General features: G+C 44.7%; 1 protein-coding gene across 9 annotated transcripts in view; it reads right to left on the bottom strand.

Moving 5' to 3' along the window:
- Positions 1–2,432: 2,432 nt before the first annotated feature.
- LDB1 (LIM domain binding 1) overlaps positions 2,433–23,023 on the bottom strand; it is a 260,494-nt gene continuing 239,903 nt past the window's right edge. For 3 of the 9 annotated variants that reach the window (XM_077455666.1, XM_077455667.1, XM_077455669.1), the window contains exons 7-12: positions 22,271–22,393; positions 18,946–19,029; positions 13,796–13,919; positions 13,557–13,705; positions 4,834–4,962; positions 2,433–2,840 (exon numbers count right to left, since the gene is read on the bottom strand). In XM_077455666.1, coding sequence (XP_077311792.1) covers positions 2,610–2,840; positions 4,834–4,962; positions 13,557–13,705; positions 13,796–13,919; positions 18,946–19,029; positions 22,271–22,393 — 840 coding nt within the window. In that variant the 3' untranslated portion in view covers positions 2,433–2,609. Of the gene's footprint in view, positions 2,950–4,833; positions 4,963–13,556; positions 13,706–13,795; positions 13,920–18,945; positions 19,030–22,270; positions 22,394–23,023 lie in introns of all 9 variants that reach the window. The other 6 variants (XM_077455668.1, XM_077455672.1, XM_077455671.1 and 3 more) reach the window with 6 other exon arrangements.

Raw genomic sequence — 23,023 nt, 5'->3', positions numbered from 1 at the left:
AGGACAGCATTTTTTTTAACTCTTTTTTTAATAATATTATTTAAAAATAAAAAATAAAAATAAAACAGAATAAAAAAAAAAAAATGATAAAGTCAAGCAAGAGTGAGGCACTGTGGAACCTGAATCTGCAGTATGTTTTGGGAGGTGACACAAATAATGATGGTTATCTACAATGACCTGGGTAAAATAAAAAAATAGTAATGACATTAACAAGGAAATTCCTGCAGGCAAATCTGTTCAAAGTAGGACAAATAACTCCCCCAACGCTGTAACACAGAAGGTCAATGAACTTTCCAATGAAGGCTTGACAAGCGTACATAAATGCTGAAGGCTGTATGGCATGTCCTACACCCTTAGGCATCCATAGTAAACGCTGGTCTACAATGATTCCCAACTCCTGTTGCTGCTACTGACCACAGGTCAGGTTTTCTTGATATCTCATCAAAAAGCATGGGAAAAATAATTGGTGTGCTCCCTTCCCGGCTGATATCAGAGTTTTGACAATTTCATCTCAGTATAAGAAAGAACAAAATTATGTCTAACCTCAATTAGTGGCCACTGGGGACTAGTGCTTCATCATCAAGTACCCCAAATATCTATGGATTTCCCAAAGAGGCAAGAGGTTAATTTATTTCCACGTTAAATCACCTTGGTGAGAGAGCAAATCCCAATTCCACTGAGGACTACTGCTTCTCGGTTTTGGCCTTAAGTACCTCAGTCTATGGATTTCCGAAAAGAGGGGGGGGAGAGGTTTCAGATCAACTGACACAGTAAATCCAAATGTTGGTCTGCTAGGGGTACTTGATGGAACACAGTTGAGACTCCAGTAAACAAATTGGTGTAAAACAAGTTAATCACACTTTGCTCTCATTGACTTGCACAGGGAATAATGGTGTATAGTCAATAAGTCAAGGCATACAATCTGCATTCTCTGTTCATAGTTGACTACAATAAACTGAAATCCGATTATTGAACTTCATCCATCACTGCTCTTTTGCACATCCTTGAATAAGCTAGTTGGCTGGCATAAAATGTTGACTTTACTGTTCGATAAACCTCAACTATGGCTAGTAGTAACAGTGCCTCATTAGGTAACCTTAGCCCTAGACCAGTGGTCTCAAAACTGTGGCCCTTTGCTTGTCTTTATCCGGCTCCTGGGGCATTAATCCTTCCACTGATACAAGATGCTATTCTGCCAACTGAAAACAATTGGGCACCATTTCTGCCAATGATACCAACTATGTGCACTATTTCTCCACCTAATACCAAATGGCAAGTTTACTCCCAATGATTGCAGCAAAATTTGCACTCCTGCTGGCCACGGTCCAGCCCCCCCTAATGTCCGAAGGACAAAAAACTGGCTTTGTTAGAAAATTTGGAGGCTCCTGCTCTAGACTATGAACCATTCTTGCTCTATACACTTTTCTAGAAATCCTTGACTAATCATGTAACCAAGACATAGAATGGAGTACTGTGGCATGAGTCCTTGGTCAGACACATCAACAGAACCCCGGTGGATCCAGTAAGTGTAGAAGGTCCTATATACAAGCCTAGGTTAGCATTATAGCCAGTGGCATGTTCCAATGGAGTCCTTAGTCAAAGACATCAACAAAACCACAGTGCACCCAGTTAGAGTAGAGGGTCCTATATACAAGCCTAGGTTATCATTATAGCCAGTTACATGTTTCAATAGAGCCTTCGGTCAAAGACATGGAACCTTCACGTGTATTTTTTTTTTTTGTCTCGTGTTCCTGGGATTGCCTCATCTTCCTTTCCCACAGAGAATGCACTAAAACCTGACAGAGGGGTCTAACCTTTCCCTATCCAAATCTTCTGCGTCTTCCCAGTAACCCTATCCCTCCCTCATTTTTACAAATATAGTATGAATTAAAAAAAAATAAAAAATGAGAAGGTGTAACTGTACAAGTTAAGCAATTATATATTTAAATAAGTTTAAAAATTATGCAAAACGTGCATAATGATATAACGATACCAGAAAACCTCCAAAAAAAAAAATAATGCATAGTAACAATGTGACTATTTGGGCTCTCTTTGAGCCTCACGGTTTTCTGGCGTCATGGATGAATGCTGGTTCAACCACAAAACATTGAATAGGTGACAGGGTCACCCTAAATTTAGTGCTTACGTGAAAATGCCACTCAAGATGGCTTTTTAAGTGGAGGGGGAGAGTCTGGCATTTTTTGGAGATCTACCCTTCCTAAAATTTGCCATCATTTAAATGAAACCCTACATGTTCCTGAAATGGTGCACCGCCAACCACCCCCTTCCAATTACATTCCCCTCCCCCCAGGACACAAGAAACGCCTTTTTTTGTCGGGAAGCAGTTAAAGGGTCCACAGTACCTCAGTCCCTCTTTAGCTCTCACAGTAACCCCTTTCCTAGAAAGGCATGACCTGAAGTAAAGGGGCTCATTTTAAAATGTCATTTTTTTTATTTCAATTTACAGGTAGATAAGTTTCAACTTTTTTTTGTATTTTTTTTGTTTTGTTTTTCTCGCCTTTATTTTAAAACAACTTTTTTTTTTTTGTTCCTCCATATGGGCCTGTTATACACATATATATATTTATTTGACGGGTCGTGTGTGTGTTTTACTGTGAAGCCTGTGAGGTCGGGTTTTCCGATTTGCTCTCTTGACTTGAGGGCGGTTTGCTGTTCCAGGGACTGTTGGCGCCAAGTGCGGGAGAGTTATTGAAGCTGTCCTCATCATCAATCCCATTGGCGGCGTCAAATTGAGTGTTCTCCAGGCGGGTTATCAGCCGTTCGTCTTCATCTCCAAACTCTCCTCCCATCAGGGTTGGTTCGCCCACCACCATTACATCCTGAAAGGGAAGATTTCCACAAACATAATCAAGGTAGAGGCGAGTCCCTCCCTTCCACAACTACGCGTGGTCACAAGCGGCTTCTTGAAGCTCAGTGGGCAGCTGAGGCCTGCAAAAATGCATTTAACATAAGCGTAGTAGGATGAAAGCCTTACTGCTATCATATAAAAGCATGTGCAACTCATTGATCCCTAGAGAAATCCCATAAACATTGATCCCTACAGTCTAGAGAAATCCCATAATACAGACATTCATCCCTACAGCCTATGGAAATTCTATAACAGACCTTGAGCCCTATAGCCTAGGGAAATGCCATTACAGACATTGAGCCTTATAGCCTAGGGAAATTCCATAAAATAAATAGACATTGATCTCTACATCCTATGGAAATCCCATAACATAGACCTCGAGCCCTACAGTCTAGGGAAATCCCATACACTAGACAAGGGTGCATTCGCTTTATCAGCCATGTTGGATGGTTTAATACATATAAATATAAATGTGCACTTTTGGGGGCTACCTAAAAGAAACTGAAGTGTTACACTTATTTATTTACAGTCCTTTGCTGTAAAGAGTTAAATGTTGCTTCTGGTCTTCCTACTCCACTGCTTTCTGTGGGCAGAGCTGAGCAACAGCCACACCCCTCATCACAGGGCAGGGGCCTTTGTGCTGGCAGAGCTGAGTAACAGCTACGCCCCTTATTATGGGGCAGGGGCCTTTGTACATGCAGAGCTGAGTAACAGCCACACCCCTCATCACAGGGCAGAGGCCTTTGTGCTGGCTGAGTAACAGCCACACCCTTTATTATGGGGAAGGGGGCTTTGTACTGGCAGAGCTGAGTAAGGCAGGGAATAGATGGATCGAAATTCGGCTGCTTTAGCAGAAACCAACCAAATTTCAACCCGTCTAAGGACAGGCTGGTTGTACTGAAGCCAATCCATCAATGGACTTCAGTACAACCAACCGGTCAGGTTTTTTATTTTTTGTGAGATCACTGCCGGTGGCTATAGCTGCTGACAGGGATCATTGTATTCTGACGGCTGGGAAACCTCTCGCTGTCAAAATACAATAGCGCAGAGGAAGGGATTCCTCCATCAACGCTCATTCTGTAGATGGGGGCATTGAGCATTTCTTTTCCCTTCAACCCAAGGTTAAAAGAAAGAAAATTGCATAATCTATGACATGCTAAACAGACACGTCCCTTATCCCTGGGGAGGAGGCTTTGTGCTGGCAGAGCTGAGTAACAGCCACACCCCTCATCCCTGGGGAGGGGGCTTTGTGCTGGCAGAGCTGAGTAACAGCCACACCCCTCATCCCTGGGGAGGGGGCTTTGTGCTGGCAGAGCTAACAGCCATACCCCTCATCATGGGAAAGGGGGGCTTTGTACTGGCAGAGCATAGATGGATCAGAATATGGCTGGTTAAGCAGGAACTGGCCAAATTTTGATCCGTCTATGGACAGGCTGGTTGTACTGAAGTTTATCCATTAATTGGCTGGGAAACCTCCCACTGTCAGAATACAATAATGTAGCGGAAGTCAGGCGATTTCTGTCCTTCAACCTAAGGTTAAAAGGAAAGAAAATTGCATATTTTATGGCTTGCTTGACAGCCATAACCCTTATCCCTGGGGAAGGGGCTTTGTGCTGGCAGAGCTCAGTAACAGCCACACCCCTCACCCAGGAGCTTTGTGCTGGCAGAGCTGAGTAACAGCCACACCCCTCATCCCAATGAAGGGCGTGTGTCTGACCAGGTCTGCTTTATGACATGGAGTCTTTTGTGGTGGCTTCCGGACTGAACATTCATGTTTTGCACAACAGCTCCAACAGGGGAGTGGACTGACTGTGGAGGCTTTAGTCCATTGTCTAACCTCTTTTTCTACAATTTCAGTTGGGCTACTTGTCAAACCTGAGGTTACAAAAGACTACATAATATAAAAGAAAGTGGAAAGTCCTTAAAGAACACAATGCAGGGAATGCAGAATTCTTATCACATACCTCCTTATTCTTTAAAAGTACATCTAAAGCCAAAACTTTTTGGTTTTGGATAGAGTGAGAAGTTGTTTGAACCCTCTTTTTTTTTTTCCGGTCTGTGCCTTGCTGGGGAGATTTCTCCTTTTTCTTGTCCTGGAAACCCAACAGGGAGAAAGAGGTAACCTCTCCTAGGGACAATGACCATCAGAACAAGTAGAGAAGGAGAATCTCTCCAGAAGAGACACAGGTAGCATCAAAACCTGATAGGGGTTTCAACACTTCCTCACTCATCCCAAAATAAAATAAATAAAAAAACACTTTAAAAATACTGTGCCCCTGCTGCATATGGTAAAAGCTCCCAGCTAGAAACACCTTTATAGCATCAATATTTAAACACTTAAACCTGAATTCCTATCCGCATACCAACATTGACCCAACTTGGACCAATGCAAGTATACATATTCCACACCAGACTGATCCCTGTAGAAGCGGAGAATCATTGTAGTAGTTGCGCCTAATTCATTGATTCTCGATGTTTTGAGGGTCCTCTGCTGAGTGGCTGCCCATCTGCAGAGTGAACACAGGGGGTTGCTTGCTCAACACAGACATTGTTCACTGAAAGTAATGCATTTTTCTCAATGAATACAGTGTGTTCTGTGATCGGACAAGGTAGAGATAGTGGAGTTCCACCTTAAAAGGCCAACCTTTGATATGGCATTAAAGACGGGAGACAACTACCATAGCAAGCACGGCCCGCCAATAGAGTAATACAGTGCTTTCGGGAAAGTATTCAACCTTTTCCACATTTTGTTACCTTACAGCTTTATTCCACAATAAATTCATAATTTTCCTCAAAAAAATTCTACAAACAATATACCATAATGACAACGTAAAGGAAGTTTGTTTGAAATCTTTGCAAATTTGTTAAAAATAAAAAAACGAAAAACGCCTCCCGTTTCCACTGATCACCCTTGAGATTTTTCTACAAACTTGGAGTCCACCTGTGGTAAATTCAGTTGATTGGATATGATTTGGAAAGGCACAAACCTGTCTATATAAGCTCCCACAGTAAACAGTGCATGTCAGAGCACAAACCAAGCCATGAAGACCAAGGAATTGTCTGTAGACCTCAGAGACAGAATTGTATTGAGGCACCGATCTGGGGAAGGGCACAGAAAAATTTCTGCAGCATTGAAGGTCCCAATGAGCACAGTGGCCTCCATCAACTGTAAATGGAAGAAGTTTGGAACCACCAGGACTCTTCCTAGAGTGGGCCACCCGGCCAAACTGAGGGATCGGAGCAGGAACTTAGGCAGGGAGGTGACCAAGAACCCGATGGTCACTCTGACAGAGCTCCAGCATTTCTCTGTAGAGAGAGGTGAGCCTTCCAGAAGAAGCACCATCTCTGCAGCACTCCACTAATCAGGCCTGTATGGTAGAGTGACCAGATGGAAGCCACTCCTCAGGAAAAGGCTCATGACAGCCCACCTGGAATTTGCCAAAAGGCACCTGAATGACTCTTAGACCATGAGAAACAAAATTCTCTGGTCTGATGAAACAATTGAACTCTTTGGCCTGAATGGCAAGCGTCATGTCTGGAGGAAACCAGGCGCCGCTCATCACCTGGCCAGTGCCATCCCTACAGTGAAGCATGGTGGTGGCAGCATCATGCTGTGGGGAGGTTTTTCAGTGGCAGGAATTGGGAGATTAGTCAGGGAAAGATAAATGCGGCAATGTGCAGAGACATCCTTGATGAAAATCTTCTCCAGAGCGCTCTGGACCTCAGACTGGGGCAAAGGATCATCTTCCAACAGGACAACGACCCTAAGCACACAGCAAAAGATAAGGAGTGGCTACCGAACAACTCTGTGAATGTCCTCGAGTGGCCCAGCCAGAGCCCAGACTTGAATCCGATTGAACATCTTTGGAGAGATCTGAAAAACGACCGTGCACCAACACTCCCCATCCAACCTGATGACGCTTGTGAGGTCCTGCAAAGAAGTATGGGAGAAACTTCCAAAAAAATAGGTGTGCCGAGCTTGCAGTATACTCAAGACTTGAGGCTGCAATTTGTGCCAAAGGTGCTTCACCAAAATATTGAGCAAAGGCTGTGATGCTTATGAGATTTTCTTTTTCCCCCTTTTTTAATTTTAATAAATTTGCAAAGATTTCAAACTTCTTTCACGTGGTCATTATGGGGGATTGTTTGTAGAATTTAGAGGAAAAGAATGAATTGTATTTTTTAGAATAAAGCTGTAACATAAAATGTGGAAAAAGTGAAGTGCTGTAAATACTTTCCGTATGCACTGTAGGTAGCTGGTGGGTTGTTGCTATTACAGCTCCAGACTTCAGTGGAAGGCTGTCCACTTATCCTGGCTTTATTACCTGGTGCATCACGGATCTGGATCAAGCGTGAAGCAAGTGACGGCTAACCAGTGGAAACTCTTAAGAAGTCATCCTAGATGTGCTGGCACTTCAACACTTATTTGTTCAAAAGAATTAACATAACCAATCAGTTCACTGGCTCTGGTAATGCTTCTTAAGTTAAGCTCTCCACCTGTAGGTACCACCAACATGGCTGAAAACATGGTCAAAGTACATCAGGAGCACCAAAGCAAATGGAGAAAGACTTTAAATTGCTTTGTTGGTTCATAGCATCATCACATAAAACAGCAAACGCATCTCAGTGGCCAAGTCACTTCCCCCTTCACCCTGGCTTACCTTTATCCATGCTTCTATGGACTTGGAAATTTAGTGTTACCAAGTCCCTTGAAGCTCGCTAAGCCCTCATGGCGGGGTAGTGGGTTGGACCCCGAAACACTTTGGATGTTTTAGATCAGGGATATGCAATTAGTGGACCTCCAGCTGTTGCAAAACTACGAGTCCCATCATGCCTCTGCTTCTGCGTGTCATGCTTGTGGTTGTCAGAGTCTTGCCAAGTCTCATGGGACTTGTAGTTCTGAAACAGCCGGAGGTCCACGAATTGCATATCCTTGTTTTAGATGGTCACACTAAGATCATAAAACCTGGTTTTGCACCATTTGGCTTGGTGTTCCTGTTGTATTGAAGCCGACACGCACGTCCTGTACGCACGTTCCAGGTCAGTTGCTCACTAGGACAACACTGCTGTGCCCGGCACTTCTAAATACAAGGAAACACATTTATCTCTCCTTTGATAAATCGAAGTTCCTTGACAAGTTGGGAAAACAAGCGGCCAACAGAAACTAAGGATTGGTTTCCAGGAATTGTGTGCTTGTTTCCAGGTATAGTGACCCAATCAAAGAGACGGCAAGTCAGTATACTGGGGGGGGCGCAATTTCAAAGTTCTGTACAATGACATTGGTCCTGAGGACCTGACACGCTGGCAAAGGGTGGCACGAACTATGAAAAGATCGCCATCCTTTACCCGATTAGATGAAATGGTGGCATATGAATGCCACCAATTCATGAGGGAGACCTTTAAATTGCAAAGGCTTTAGCCATTTTAGGACCCTTTCACACTTTAGCGCTGCATTGATAAACACACGCTGCCATACCTGTCTGTTATAATCTTTTATTATTGGTTGGACTAGATGGACTTTTTTTTTTTTTTTTTTAGCCAGACTATGTAACTACAGTGCCTTGAAAAAGTATTCATACCCCTTGAAATTTTTCACATTTTATCATGTTACAACCAAAAACGTAAATGTATTTTATGTGATGGACCAACACAAAGTGGCACATAATTGTGAAGTGGAAGGAAAATGATAAATAGTATTCAACATTTTTTCTCTGCAATTACAGCTGCAAGTCTTTTTGGGGGTGTCTCTACCAGCTTTGGACATCTAGAGAGGGACATTTCTGCCCATTCTTCTTGCAAAAGAGGTCAAGCTCTCTCAGATTGGATGGAGAGCGTCTGAACAGCAATATTCAAGTCTTGCCACAGATTCTCAATTGCATTTAGGTCTGGACTGTGACTGGGCCATTCTAACACATGAATATGCTTTGATCTAAACCATTTCATTGTAGCTCTGGCTGTATGTTTTGGGTCGTTGTCCAGCTGGAAGGTGAACCTCTGCCCCGGTCTCAAGTCTTTTGCAGACTCTAACAGGTTTTCTTCTAAGGTCGCCCTGTATTTGGCTCCATCCATCTTTCCGTCAAGTCTGACCAGCTTCCCTGCCCCTGCTGAAGAAAAGCATCCCCACATGATGCTGCCACCACCATGTTTCACAGTGGGGATGGTGTGTTTAGGGTGATATTAGTTTTCCGCCACACATAGCGTTTTGCTTTTAGGCCAAAAAGTTCAATTTTGGTCTCACCTGACCAGATCACCTTCTTCGACATGTTTGCTGTGTCCCCCACATGGCTTCTCACAAACTGCAAACAGGACTTCTTATGACTTTCTTTCACCAATGTCTTCTTGTCACTCTTCCATAAAGACCAGATTTGTGCAGAGCACGACTAATAGTTGTCCTGTGGACAGATTCTCACACCAGAGCTGTGGATCTCTGCAGCTCCTCCAGAGTTACCATGGGCCTCTTGGCTGCTTCTCTGATGAATGCTCTCCTTGCCCGGCCGGTCAGTTTATGTGGACGACCATGTCTTGGTAGGTTTGCAGTTGTGCCCATACTCTTTCCGATGATGGATTGAACAAAGCTGATCAAAGCTTGGGATATTTTGTTTATAACCTAACCCTGCTTTATACTTCTCCACAACTTTATCCCTGACCTGTCTGGTGTGTTCCTTGGCCTTCATGATGCTGTTTGTTCAATAAGGTTCTCCAACAAACCTCTGAGGGCTTCACAGAACAGCTGTATTTATACCAAGATTAAATTATACACAGGTGGACTCTATTTACTAATTAGGTGAATTCTGAAGGCAATTGGTTCCACTAGATTTTAGTTAGGCGTATCAGAGTAAAGGGGGCTGAATACAAATGCACGCCACACTTTTCACATATTTATTTGTAAAAAATGTTGAAAACCATTTATCATTTTACCTTCCACTTAACAATTATGTGCCACAAAGCCCTTGTACACACGGTCGGAGATTCTGACAACCAAATCCGTCAGATTTTGTCCGAAACTGTTGTATACGGTCGGACGAAGTTGTCGGGAAATCCGATTGTGCAGACTGTGAGGACGTTATTTCATTACGATGGGACTACGTTCAGGCTAGTAGCCAATAGCTTTGGTGTAGGAATTTGATTTGAACATGCGTGGCACTTTGTCCGATCGGAATTCTCTACACATGATCGGAGTATGTCCGATCGGAGCATTTTGTCGGAAAATTTTACCAACAAGTTCAAAAATTTGGTCCGTCGGATACTCCGATGGAGACCACACACAGTCGGAATATCCGACAAAACAGTCCGATCGGACACATTCCGTCGGAATCTCCAACCGTGTGTACAAGGGCCTAGTGTTAGTCTATCACATAAAATTCCAATAAAATACATTTACGTTTTTGGTTTTAACATGACAAAATGTGGAACATTTCAAGGGGTATGAATACTTTTTCAAGGCACTGTATGTAACCAATCTGATTATTCACTCCTGATTTTTTACAATGATGCAGCTTTACCTCTGAGACTTTGTGCTTTTATTTGCTTCTATTCTCTCCTATCAGAGTGAAAGTGTCAGAGTCTAAGGCTCCCATCTCCTGCTAGAGCTCAATGCTGATAAAATACTTAAACAAAAAAAAAAGATCTATACAACAGGTGCTGAAAGGAATATGGGGGAAATAAAAAAAACTAAATGATTTGGTAAATTACAGTTTTTCCCTCCTGCAGCAACCTGGGCAGAGTAGAGTGCCAGTTATAATTCCTGAGCTCAGGCAGTGGAAAGGCCAGCCTCCATGGGGGTATCACAGGCCAACACTGATTTGACAGGGAGAGAATACAGGAGAGCAACAACACAAACTCCAACCTCCAGAGAGGTAGGGCTGCACGGTTAAGAACCAAATTCTCACTGTTATAACAGTGAGGATTCAGTTCTTACAAATGCCACGGCCGGATCTTTAGTTTCCCATCATGCTACATGTTTGGTAGTTGCAACGCAGATGGAAGGCTGCATTGACTGGTCGGGGCAAATATAATGAACCGTGTGCTCTTTTTTTTTTTTTTTAAGAGAGGAAAATAGAAAAATTAAAAGTCATGTCCTTGGTGGCAAAACATATGACAAAACATGCAGGGCCGTGGCTAACGTGACGTCATTATGCACAGAGTCCCCTGGAGGGATTACATTGTGGATGTTACAGCCCTGCAACTTACTGTTATGCTGGTTTACCTTCGATTTAATGTGAGGGCACTATTTTAAACCTAATAAATACTATTTTGAGGGTGTTATACTTCACTATGAGTTTTGATTTTTTTTCATGTTTCTGTGCCATGCGAGTAAAATCGGAGCAAACATTTTAAACACACCAACTACCAACTATCGCATGTTTGCGATAGTGTTTTTGATTACTCAGTAGTGTGAGAGCTATTGGGTTCTGGTAAGCATCCAACTTTTTTTTACATACCTACTGGCCATCTGTGCTGGCAGCGCCAACAGGCACACGCCTCATCCCTGGGAAGTGGGCTTTGTACTAGTAGAGCCGAGTAACCCTCATCCCTGGGAAGTGGGCTTTGTACAAAAAGAGCCGAGTAACCCTCATCCCTGGGAAGTGGGCTTTGTACTAGTAGAGCCGAGTAACCCTCATCCCTGGGAAGTGGGCTTTGTACAAAAAGAGCCGAGTAACCCTCATCCCTGGGAAGTGGGCTTTGTACTAGTAGAGCCGAGTAACCCTCATCCCTGGGGAGTGGGCTTTGTACTAGTAGAGCCGAGTAACCCTCATCCCTGGGAAGTGGGCTTTGCACTAGTAGAGCCGAGTAACCCTCATCCCTGGGAAGTGGGCTTTGCACTAGTAGAGCCGAGTAACCCTCATCCCTGGGAAGTGGGCTTTGCACTAGTAGAGCCCAGTAACCCTCATCCCTGGGAAGTGGGCTTTGCACTAGTAGAGCCCAGTAACCCTCATCCCTGGGAAGTGGGCTTTGCACTAGTAGAGCTGAGTAACCCTCATCCCTGGGAAGTAGGCTTTGCACTAGTAGAGCCGAGTAACCCTCATCCCTGGGAAGTGGGCTTTGCACTAGTAGAGCCGAGTAACCCTCATCCCTGGGAAGTGGGCTTTGCACTAGTAGAGCCGAGTAACCCTCATCCCTGGGGAGTGGGCTTTGTACTAGTAGAGCCGAGTATCAGCCACACCCCTCATCCCTGGGAAGTGGGCTTTGTACTGGTAGAGCTGAGTAATAGTCACACCCCTCATCCCTGGGGAGCGAGCTACGTACTTGCAGAGCTGAGTAAGGCTGGTGATGTGCAGAATACTGTCCCCCGTCGGATAGTGTCCTACCTGTACTGCTCTTGCGAAGTACGGAGGACAACGAGACGCTGAAGGTCTCCGAAAGGTGAACAGCGCCTGCGCCGTGAGTCCAGGTTCAAGCCTCACCATCCAAGAATAAGAAATAGCCGAGCGAAGCGAGGCCGTGCCCGAAGCGTGGCAAGCAAAGCCAGCCCGTGAGGGGCCCTGTTACTATGTGCTACCGTATGTCCACTTGGATGGTGGGGCACCTGGACTCAGTGCGCAGGCGCCGTTGTTCTCCGGAGACTTTCGGAGTCTCCTTCTCCTCCTTACTGCGCAAGCGCTGCGCAGTACGGGGCGGTGGCTATCCGATGGCCAGACAGTTTTTCGCAGCCATAGATGGATTAAAATATGGCTGGTTCAGCAGGAGGTATCCAAATTTCGATCAGCCTATGGACAGGCTGGTTGTACTAAAGTTGATCCATCAATGGACTCCAGTACAACCAGCCCGTCTGTTTTTTTTTTTTGCGCGATCACTGCCAGCAGCTATAGCTGCTGGCAGTGATCATTGTATTCTGACTGCTGGGAAAACTCCTGCTGTCAGAATACAGTAGCGCAGCGGAAAGGAATTCCCCCAACACTGACTGTGTAGATTGGGGAATCTAACAAATTTTCAGGGGTGGGGGAGGGTAGGACAACCAGAGGTTGAAGGAAAGAAAATTGCATAATCTATGGCTGGCTTAACAGCCACACAGGTTCTTTAATTTCCCATCATGCTACATGTTTGGTAGTTGCAAAGCAGAATGGAAGGCTGCATTGACTGGCCGAGGCAAATATAATGAACTGTGTGCTCTTTTTGAAGGGGGGGGAAAAAAAAAGGAGAATTGAAAGAAACACCCCTGACGACGTCAAAACAGATGACGAAACACATAGGGTGCTGCCTAATGTGACATCACGCACAGTGACCACTAGAGGGATAGCACTGTGGGAGTTATGGCCCTGCAGCTTACTGTTATGCTGGTTTATCTTAAATTTGATGTGAATGCACCATAAACCTAACAAATACTATTTTTAAGAATATACTGCACTATGAGCTTTGATTTTTTTTTTTTTTTTTTTTACATGTTTCTGTGCCATGCGAGTGGAGCTGGAGCGAACATTTAGATCACGCCATCTACTGCGGACATGTTTGGGATTTATCCCTCAAGCGTCTTTGGCCAAGTGCCATTGGGTTCTGGTCATCATCCAACTTTATTCCTATCTCTACTGGGAGCGGTTCTGGAGATCAGACTCCTATTGTTGTTTATGGTAGGTTTTGTATCTGAAACCTTGTGCTGGCTGCTTTTTTTTTTTTTTTTCTTTTAAATACCTATATTAATCTAAGCTCAGAATTTGTACGTATATAAGGAAAATTAAAAGGTGATGCTTACAGGTACCTGACTGGAGAGGGCGAACGTGCTGGCGGGGCTCTTCTTTTTGCTGTTGCTGTTATTTGTGTTGCCCCCTCCAGAGCTCATTGTGCTCCCTCCAGACATCTTCCTTTTCCTCCTCTTATTGGGGGCCTGTCGGGCTGGCTCAGCTGCAAGAAAGGGGGGGGGGGGGGGACAGGTTTTTACAATGCTGTCAGGGGTAGGGGAGGGTAGGACAACTGTAATAAAGGTTTACTCACCTGGTGGTGCAACCATCCTCTGCCATTTCTGAAAGAGACACGTCTTGAGGCAATCCCGGGGACTCAAACTGTACGTCTTGTGTCGGGACATGAGCTCCTGCATCGGCTCTAGAATTACGCAGAGCTGGGAGGGGGAAAGAAGAATAATCAGTGAGCGAATTATGTACGATTGAAGAGAAGCTGCTCTTCACATACACCTCCACTACAGCTAAAGAGACCCTGTCACCAAAAATTGTGTGGGGGAGAAAAAAAAAAAAAAAAACGCAAGCATTTTTCCTTTACACACAATTACATTTTATTATATTATTTTATACTTATAATAAACATTATATATTACACACACTGTACATCCGGAAAGTATTCACAGCACTTGACTTTTTTCCACATTTTGTTATGTTACAGCTTTATTCCAAAATGGATCGAATTATTTTCCTCAAAATTCTACAAACAATTCCCCAAATTTGCAAATTAATTATAAAAATTAAAAAAGGAAAAAAAAAACTCCCATGTACATAAGTAATCACAGCCTTTGCTCAACACTTTGGTGAAGCTCCTTTGGCACCAATTACAGCCTCAAGTCTTTTTGAGTATGATGCTACAAGCTTGGCACACCTAGTTTCTCCCATTCTTCTTCTTTGCAGGACCTCTCAAGCTCCATCAGGTTGGATGGGGAGTGTCGGTGCACGATCGTTTTTCAGATCTCTCCAGAGATGTTCAATCGGGTTCAAGTCTGGACTCTGGCTGGGCCACTCAAGTACATTCACAGAGTTGTCCCATAGACACTCTTGTTATCTTGAATGTGTGCTTAGGGTCATTTGTTGTCCTGTTGGAAGATGAACCTTCGCCCCAGTCTGAGGTCCCGAGCGCTCGAGCAAATTTTCATCAAGGATGTCTCTGTACATTGCTGCATTCATCTTTCCCTCAATCCTGACTAGTTTCCCAGTTCCTGCCACTGAAAAACATCCCCCACAGCATGATGCTTCCACCACCATGCTTCACTGTAGGGATGGTATTGGCCAGGTGATGAGCAGTGCCTGGTTTCCTCCAGACATGACGCTCAGACCAAAGAGCTCAATCTTTGTTTCATCGGACCAGAAACTTTTGTTTCCCATGGTCAGAGTCCTTTAGGTGCCTTTTGGCAAACTCCAGGTGGTCTGTCATGAGCCTTTTCCTGAGGAGTGGCTTCCGTCCTGCCACTCTACCATACAGGCCCAATTGGTGGAGTGCTGCAGAGATGGTTTTTCTTCTTGAAGGTTCTCCTCTCTCAACAGAGAAACACTGGAGCTCTGTCAGAGTGACCATCGGGTTCTTGGTCACCTCCCCGACTAAGACCCTCCTCCCCCGATCACTCAGTTTGGCAGGGCGGCCCACTCTAGGAAGAGTCCTGGTTGTTCCAAACTTCTTCCATTTAGAGATGGAGGCCACTGTTCTCATTGGGACCTTCAATGCTTCAAAAACATTTCTGTACCCTCCCCCAGATCGGTGCCTCCATAGAATCCTGTCTCGGAGGTCTACAGACAATTCCTTGGACTTCATGGCTTGCTTTGTGTGCTGACACGCACTGTTAACTGTGGGACCTTCTATATAGACAGGTGTGTGCCTTTCCAAATCAGGCCCAATCAACTGAATTTACCACAGTCAAGTTGTAGAAACATCTCAAGGATGATCAGTGAAAACTCTAGCAAGAAAAGACACACATGGGAGTCTGTGAAGGCTGCACACCCAGATACAAAAATTTTTAAAGATTCAAACAAATTCCCCATGGGGCTTTTTTAGCAGCAATGAGCAACAGATGCAGTGGTAAAAAATAATTGATGATTTTATCAACCACCAAGTGATCAAACTTCAAAAAGGTACAGGAATTTAAAATATGAGCTCTGGTGTACATATAATGTGGTTTAGGAAACAGCATTCATTATAGATTTCTTTTTGCAAAACAATTGTTTTATGTATGATTCCCTGTCATCTTTGACTAAATATCCATCTGATGTATGGAAATGCCCCAATGCATTTCAACCTTTGGAAATTACAGTCTTCTTCAGGGGGTTTCTCACATTTCTGTGACAAATTCGCTTGAACCAGAGACTTCCCTTAAAAGCCAAACCTTTTCCCTGGAGGTGGCCCCATACACCGCCGCAGCTGCTCCCTCTCCCCCTTCTCCTTTGGGGGGACCGGGTGGGGACAGTATTGCGGCAGTGTTTGGGACCACCTCCAGGGAAAAGTTTTTTATGGAAGTCTCTGGTTCAAACTAATTTACTTGGTGGAAAGGGTAAATATAGGAATTTGTCCCCTTGATGTACCCACAGAAATGTGAGAAACCCCCTGAGGAAGACCGAAATTTCCCAAGGTCGAAATGCACTGGGGCATTTCCATACATCAAATAGATATTTAGTCAAAGAGGACAGGGAATCCTACATAAAACAATTGTTTTGCAAAAAAAAAAAATCTATAACGAATGCTGTTTCCTAAACCACATTTGATCGCTTATATGTACACCAGAGCTCATCTTTTAAATTCCTGTAACTTTGAAGTTTGATCACTTGGTTGATAAAAAAAATCATCAAATTCAATTTTTACCACTGCATCTGTTGCTCATTGCTGCTAAAAAGCCCCATGGGGAATTTGTTCGAATATTTTCAAATCAGTGAAAACTGATCATCCTAGAGATGTTTCTATAACTTGATTGGAGTCCACCTGTGATAAATTCAGCTGATTGTACATGATCTCAATTTTGAGCGTCATGGCAAAGGCTGTGATACTTATGTACGCGGGATCTTTTAATTTTTAATAAATTTGCAAAGATTTCAAACAAAGTTCTTTCATCTTGTCATTCTGGGTTATGTGTAGAATTTTGAGGAAAATAATGAATTTAATCCATTTTGAAATAAGGCTGTAACATAAGAAAATGGATGGACTGTATAATATATTTGTAGAATAATATAAACACACATATATACACACACATATACACATATATATATATATATATATATATATATACACACACACATATATATACATATATATATATACACATATATATATATATATACACACATACATACATACACACACACACACACACACATATATTATATATACATATATATATTTATTAATATATATATATATATATATATATATATATATATATATATATATATATACACACACACACACACACACACACACACACACATATATATACACACGCTTTATTTTTTATTTTTATTGATGTATAACACACTTTCTCCCCCCCTTAAAATCAGGGGAAAATAGTGCTCGCAGTCCCGCGTGAGCCACCGAAAGCTGCCAAGAACGCCCGAGAGCCACAGGACATCCGACTCTGTATCTCGGCGGCGCCATTTTTAAAACGGCAAGGCTGCAAATGACAATGACAAGGCTGCATTGATGGGCATTTAAATGTAAGTTTTTTTTTTCCCCTTAAAATTCCCTCCTAAACTTGGGGTGCGTGTTATACGCAGATAAATACGGTATACATCATAAAATAAGGAAATTCTAAAAGTCTTGATTAGTTTATATAAACTATAATGTATATAAATATATACAGTTTCTTAGCACAGCCCCCTCCCTCCTTGCAGGTCATAGACCCCTCCTTTACTGTCTAGGCCAGGAATATGCAATTATCGGACCTCCAGCTGTTGCAGAACTACAAATCCCATGAGGCATAGCGAGACTCTGACAGCCGCAAGCATGACACCCAGAGACAGAGGCATTGTGGGACTTGTAGTTTTGCAACAGCTGGAGATCCGCTAATTGCATATCCCCGGTCTAGGCTGACCCAGCTCCTCCAAAACCCTGCCTTTTATGTGGGAACAAAGAGGAAATCTATAGAGTGTCAAATGAGTTTCTCAACTTATCGTCAAGAAAAACGGTCCAATGAGAGCGCCCCCCCCTTCTGGCCACTGAGGCATCCTGACTGGGCACCAGAATGGAAGTTGGCAGGAAAAGTTAGGTCCCCTTTACCAAAGGTAAACTTGGAGAGGGGCACAGAAGAGGTTTTTCTCTCCTGTTGGATAAATAGCAGGCAGCCCTCCCTGCATGCTCCTAGCACAGGTGAGAGGTTCCCTGTAAACACTGTGATTTGTTGGAATTACAAGACCTTATCTACCATGATACTAGCCTGGGCACATTGGATAAAATGGGAGTATGGTAGGACAACATCCGAAAGATCATAGCCTCTCCTACTGCCAGCTACAGAAATACTGTGGAGCCATCAGCCCATTGTACAGCATACTCTACAGAACAGACCAGCAGACATCAAAGCTATCCTCTGCATCCTGCAAATGAGAATACAGTAATATACAGTTCTTATCCGATCTGTGGTTTATAGGCGACCTTTCCCAGAAATGGGAAACAAATACTTCAGAACATGGATATTATATTGGTACCAAGACTGCAGTTCCTATGACCAAAGTCCTGAAGAAGGGGAGCCCAATTCTCCAAAATGCATCAACCATGTTTTTGGTCATACACTAATAAAAATAAAAAAAAAAGTGATAAATTGTTTGCTATGACTTTTTATTCATGCATTGCGTCCCTCATCAACTCCCCACAATCTCAATGTTACTGGAAACCTTTGAGATGAATAGAACGCCAATTACAACCAAGGTCTTCTCATCCAACATCTAGACATGGGTAAACCAACTTGGTGTGGAGGAATTTGAGTGCCCTGTACAAAGCCCTGACCACAACCCTACTGAACAACATTGGAATGACTTCAAGCCATTTGCCATTTTTGGTGCCCAACACGCAATCCAGGTCTCATCCGGCTTCAGTGTCTGATCTCATAAATGGGCACAAATTCCTAAAGACAGGACGAAATCTTGTGGAAAGCCTTCCAAGAAGAGTGGAGGATGTTCAAGTCACATAGGGGGACCAATTGTAATGCCCATCATTTTGGAATCAGATGTCCAACCAGCTCATAAAAAGTGTGAAGGTTGGGGGTTCACAAACTTGAGCATATTGCATGGTCTACATATCTTTTTTTTTTTTTTTCCCCGGGTCTTTGAAAAAGGTTACTATCTGTACGTTATGGAATAGGGATTTATCTAATGTATAGTGTAGCTTCCTTACTCGGAGGTAGTTGAGTGTAGAGTTCGATAGAATGTATAGTGTAGCTTCCTTACTCGGAGGTAGTTGAGTGTAGAGTTCGATAGTCCACATCTTGTGATGTTCTTTGACAGCTGGTCCAACATTTGTGGGTCCTGGGCCTAAAAAGGAGAAAGATACAGTTCAGATTGCAAATCAAAAATTCTTGGTGGATCTATAAAGTGAAAATCCACCTATATATAGCCCAACACTATAAAACTTGCATGCCGCTTCTGGTATAACCAGTGAATTTAAACATTTTATTTTACATTCATGTTTTTTTTTTGTTTTTTTTGTTTTTTACTACACACATTTAATCCACATAACCACTGAAAATTGTCCCAGCATGCAGTGTGCTAGGGATCCATGTATGGATTCCGTTTTACCTTCTTAAAATTTTTGCATCTCTGCCCATTTATTCACAAAATGGACACAGCTCTGCCAGACAGCACAGCTGGCCTGGTGACCTCTGCAGTTCAGTAACAATTACACAGGTCTGGTCCCTCTTCCAGCCTGTGATTGGACAGGGAAAGGAGAAGCAGGAAGGTCAGCGTAGGAGCCCAGGTCCGGGTCAGGAGCGTAGGAGCCCAGGTCCGGGTCAGGAGCGTAGGAGCCCAGGTCCGGGTCAGGAGCGTAGGAGCCCAGGTCCGGGTCAGGAGCGTAGGAGCCCAGGTCCGGGTCAGGAGCGTAGGAGCCCAGGTCCGGGTCAGGAGCGTAGGAGCCCAGGTCCGGGTCAGGAGCGTAGGAGCCCAGGTCCGGGTCAGGAGCGTAGGAGCCCAGGTCCGGGTCAGGAGCGTAGGAGCCCAGGTCCGGGTCAGGAGCGTAGGAGCCCAGGTCCGGGTCAGGAGCGTAGGAGCCCAGGTCCGGGTCAGGAGCGTAGGAGCCAAGGTCCGGGTCAGGAGCGTAGGAGCCAAGGTCCGGGTCAGGAGCGTAGGAGCCCAAGGTCCGGGTCAGGAGCGTAGGAGCCCAAGGTCCGGGTCAGGAGCGTAGGAGCCCAAGGTCCGGGTCAGGAGCGTAGGAGCCCAGGCCCGGGTCAGGAGCGTAGGAGCCCAGGCCCGGGTCAGGAGCGTAGGAGCCCAGGCCCGGGTCAGGAGCGTAGGAGCCCAGGCCCGGGTCAGGAGCGTAGGAGCCCAGGCCCGGGTCAGGAGCGTAGGAGCCCAGGCCCGGGTCAGGAGCGTAGGAGCCCAGGCCCGGGTCAGGAGCGTAGGAGCCCAGGCCCGGGTCAGGAGCGTAGGAGCCCAGGCCCGGGTCAGGAGCGTAGGAGCCCAGGCCCGGGTCAGGAGCGTAGGAGCCCAGGCCCGGGTCAGGAGCGTAGGAGCCCAGGCCCGGGTCAGGAGCGTAGGAGCCCAGGCCCGGGTCAGGAGCGTAGGAGCCCAGGTCCGGGTCAGGAGCGTAGGAGCCCAGGTCCGGGTCAGGAGCGTAGGAGCCCAGGTCCGGGTCAGGAGCGTAGGAGCCCAGGTCCGGGTCAGGAGCGTAGGAGCCCAGGTCCGGGTCAGGAGCGTAGGAGCCCAGGTCCGGGTCAGGAGCGTAGGAGCCCAGGTCCGGGTCAGGAGCGTAGGAGCCCAGGTCCGGGTCAGGAGCGTAGGAGCCCAGGTCCGGGTCAGGAGCGTAGGAGCCCAGGTCCGGGTCAGGAGCGTAGGAGCCCAGGTCCGGGTCAGGAGCGTAGGAGCCCAGGTCCGGGTCAGGAGCGTAGGAGCCCAGGTCCGGGTCAGGAGCGTAGGAGCCCAAGGTCCGGGTCAGGAGCGTAGGAGCCCAAGGTCCGGGTCAGGAGCGTAGGAGCCCAAGGTCCGGGTCAGGAGCGTAGGAGCCCAAGGTCCGGGTCAGGAGCGTAGGAGCCCAAGGTCCGGGTCAGGAGCGTAGGAGCCCAAGGTCCGGGTCAGGAGCGTAGGAGCCCAAGGTCCGGGTCAGGAGCGTAGGAGCCCAAGGTCCGGGTCAGGAGCGTAGGAGCCCAAGGTCCGGGTCAGGAGCGTAGGAGCCCAAGGTCCGGTCAGGAGCGTAGGAACCAAGGTCCGGTCAGCGTAGGAACCAAGGTCCGGTCAGCGTAGGAACCAAGGTCCGGTCAGCACTACTATACTAGGGGAAGGGACTCGTGAGTGCTAAAAGTCCCTGGGTTAGGGGTTGCAAATTACTTTCCTTGCCCCTCATGCTGACAACCAACGCTACACCCCTGCTTGTTAGGCACACAATTAACCTCTTGCTTGCCCAAGTTGTTTCTCCAACACTTCATATCCCCGATATGCATCTGCTGTACCATGTACTTGTATATAAAAGTCTCCTGTTCTCTTTGTATTGCTTGCTTAGTGTGAAGTCCCTCTGCTTTCCTATTAAAAACCGACCACACTAAGCATAAGAGCACAGCATGTCAGTTCTCTAGCTATGCTGGGAACTCAGCCTCCTCCCCTCCAATTATCAGACTTGTTCTGACATGCCCCTGCTGCACATTCACTGGGAAGCTCAGTGTGCTGCTTCTCCTCCCCCAGCTCTTATGGAGCTGAGAACAGAGGGAATTGGATCACTTATAAAAAAAAAAAAAGGGAAAAAAAATGCATTTAGAATTTTATTTTTATTTATCTATACATCAATGTTATGTCTTTCATTTTTATTTTAAACCTGAATGGGTTGTTTCACAAAGTGATCGTTTACAAACACTTTAACCCCTTTCCAGCCAGTGTCATTAGTACAGTGACAGTGTATAGTATAATCACAGATCACTGTATTAGTGTCACTGGCGGTGTCAGTGTCCCTCCCAACGAGGGTCAGTTAATGTCGGATTTCCTGCCACACTATCACAGTCCCACTATAAGCCGCCGATCACCGCCATTACAGTAAAGTGTCTATAGCTGCTTAAATTCCAGTATATATCCCATAGTTTGTAGACGATATAACAAACCAATTAATATATACTTATTGGGATTGTTTTTTTTTTGGTTTTTTTAACCAAAGACATGTAGCAGAATATATTTTGGCCTAAACTTATGAACAAATTAGATTTTATTGGAGATGTTTTATAACAAAAGTAAAAAAATATTTTTTTTCCCCAAATTTTTGTTTATAGAATAAAAATTAAAAAATGCAGAGTGGTGATCAAATACCACCAACAGAAAGCTCTATTTGTGTGAAAAAAAAAAAAAAAATTATATAAATTGTATTTGAGTACATCGTTACACGACTGCGCAATTACCAGTTAAAGTAGCGCAGTGCTGTATAGCAAGAAACGGCATGGTCATGGGGGGGTGGGGGTAAAACCTTCCGCAGGGCAAGTGGTTAAATGAACACATAGCTGCATTAATTTTTTCTTTTTTTACATTTTTTTTTTTTTAATTATAGACATTTTACGTATATTGTTGAATTCTCTGCACTCACGTGCATGGCGAGGATACTGCGGGGAATGAGTTCTCGATGTTGCCGGATGCTGAAATGCCACGTTTTTATCCTCATCATGTCATCAAACATGAACTCCAGGTATAACCGCCCCTCTACGCACACCTAGAGAGACAATTTCAATGTATTAATGGAATATCCATCTAAAAAAAATAAAAAACACATCATGCAAAAACATAAAGGAGGCAACTTACTAAAACTGGTGCACTCAGAATCGGGTGCAGCTGTGCATGGCAGCCAATCCGCTAACTTCAGCTTTGACAAATAAGACCTGGAAGCTGATTGGCTGCCATACACAGCTGCTCCAGATTCTCTGCATCTCCCCCCCCCCCCCCCCCCCAATATTGTGGACTAAAAATGGAGCATATGCCTGTTCCTAAAAGGAGAATGGATATCATATCTCCCATAACAAAGGATTTTGTTTGCTAGAATTCAATATTCTTTTAAAGGTCCATATGTGCCAAAAACAAAAACAAAAAACAAAACAAAAAACAAAACAAAAAACAAAACAAAAAACAAAACAAAAAACAAAACAAAAAACAAAACAAAAAACAAAACAAAAAAAAAAGCCGCCTCTGCTATACTGAGCCCTGTGTGAGCCTGCAAAAGAATCCTGAACTGGCAGAAATATGGGGAGGTGTCAACAATGAGCTCCAATATTTTTTGAAGACAAGAATGTGGATCCAGATAGTGAGAGTGAAGTCAAAACTGCATGCTTGTTCCGGGGCAGTGCCT

The sequence above is a fragment of the Lithobates pipiens genome, unplaced genomic scaffold, assembly GCF_037356315.1.
Source record: "Lithobates pipiens isolate NorthernLeopardFrog02 unplaced genomic scaffold, aLitPip1_a1.2 Scaffold_25, whole genome shotgun sequence".
NCBI lineage: Eukaryota > Metazoa > Chordata > Amphibia > Anura > Ranidae > Lithobates > Lithobates pipiens.
This window is presented reverse-complemented; position numbering and strand designations above follow the sequence as displayed.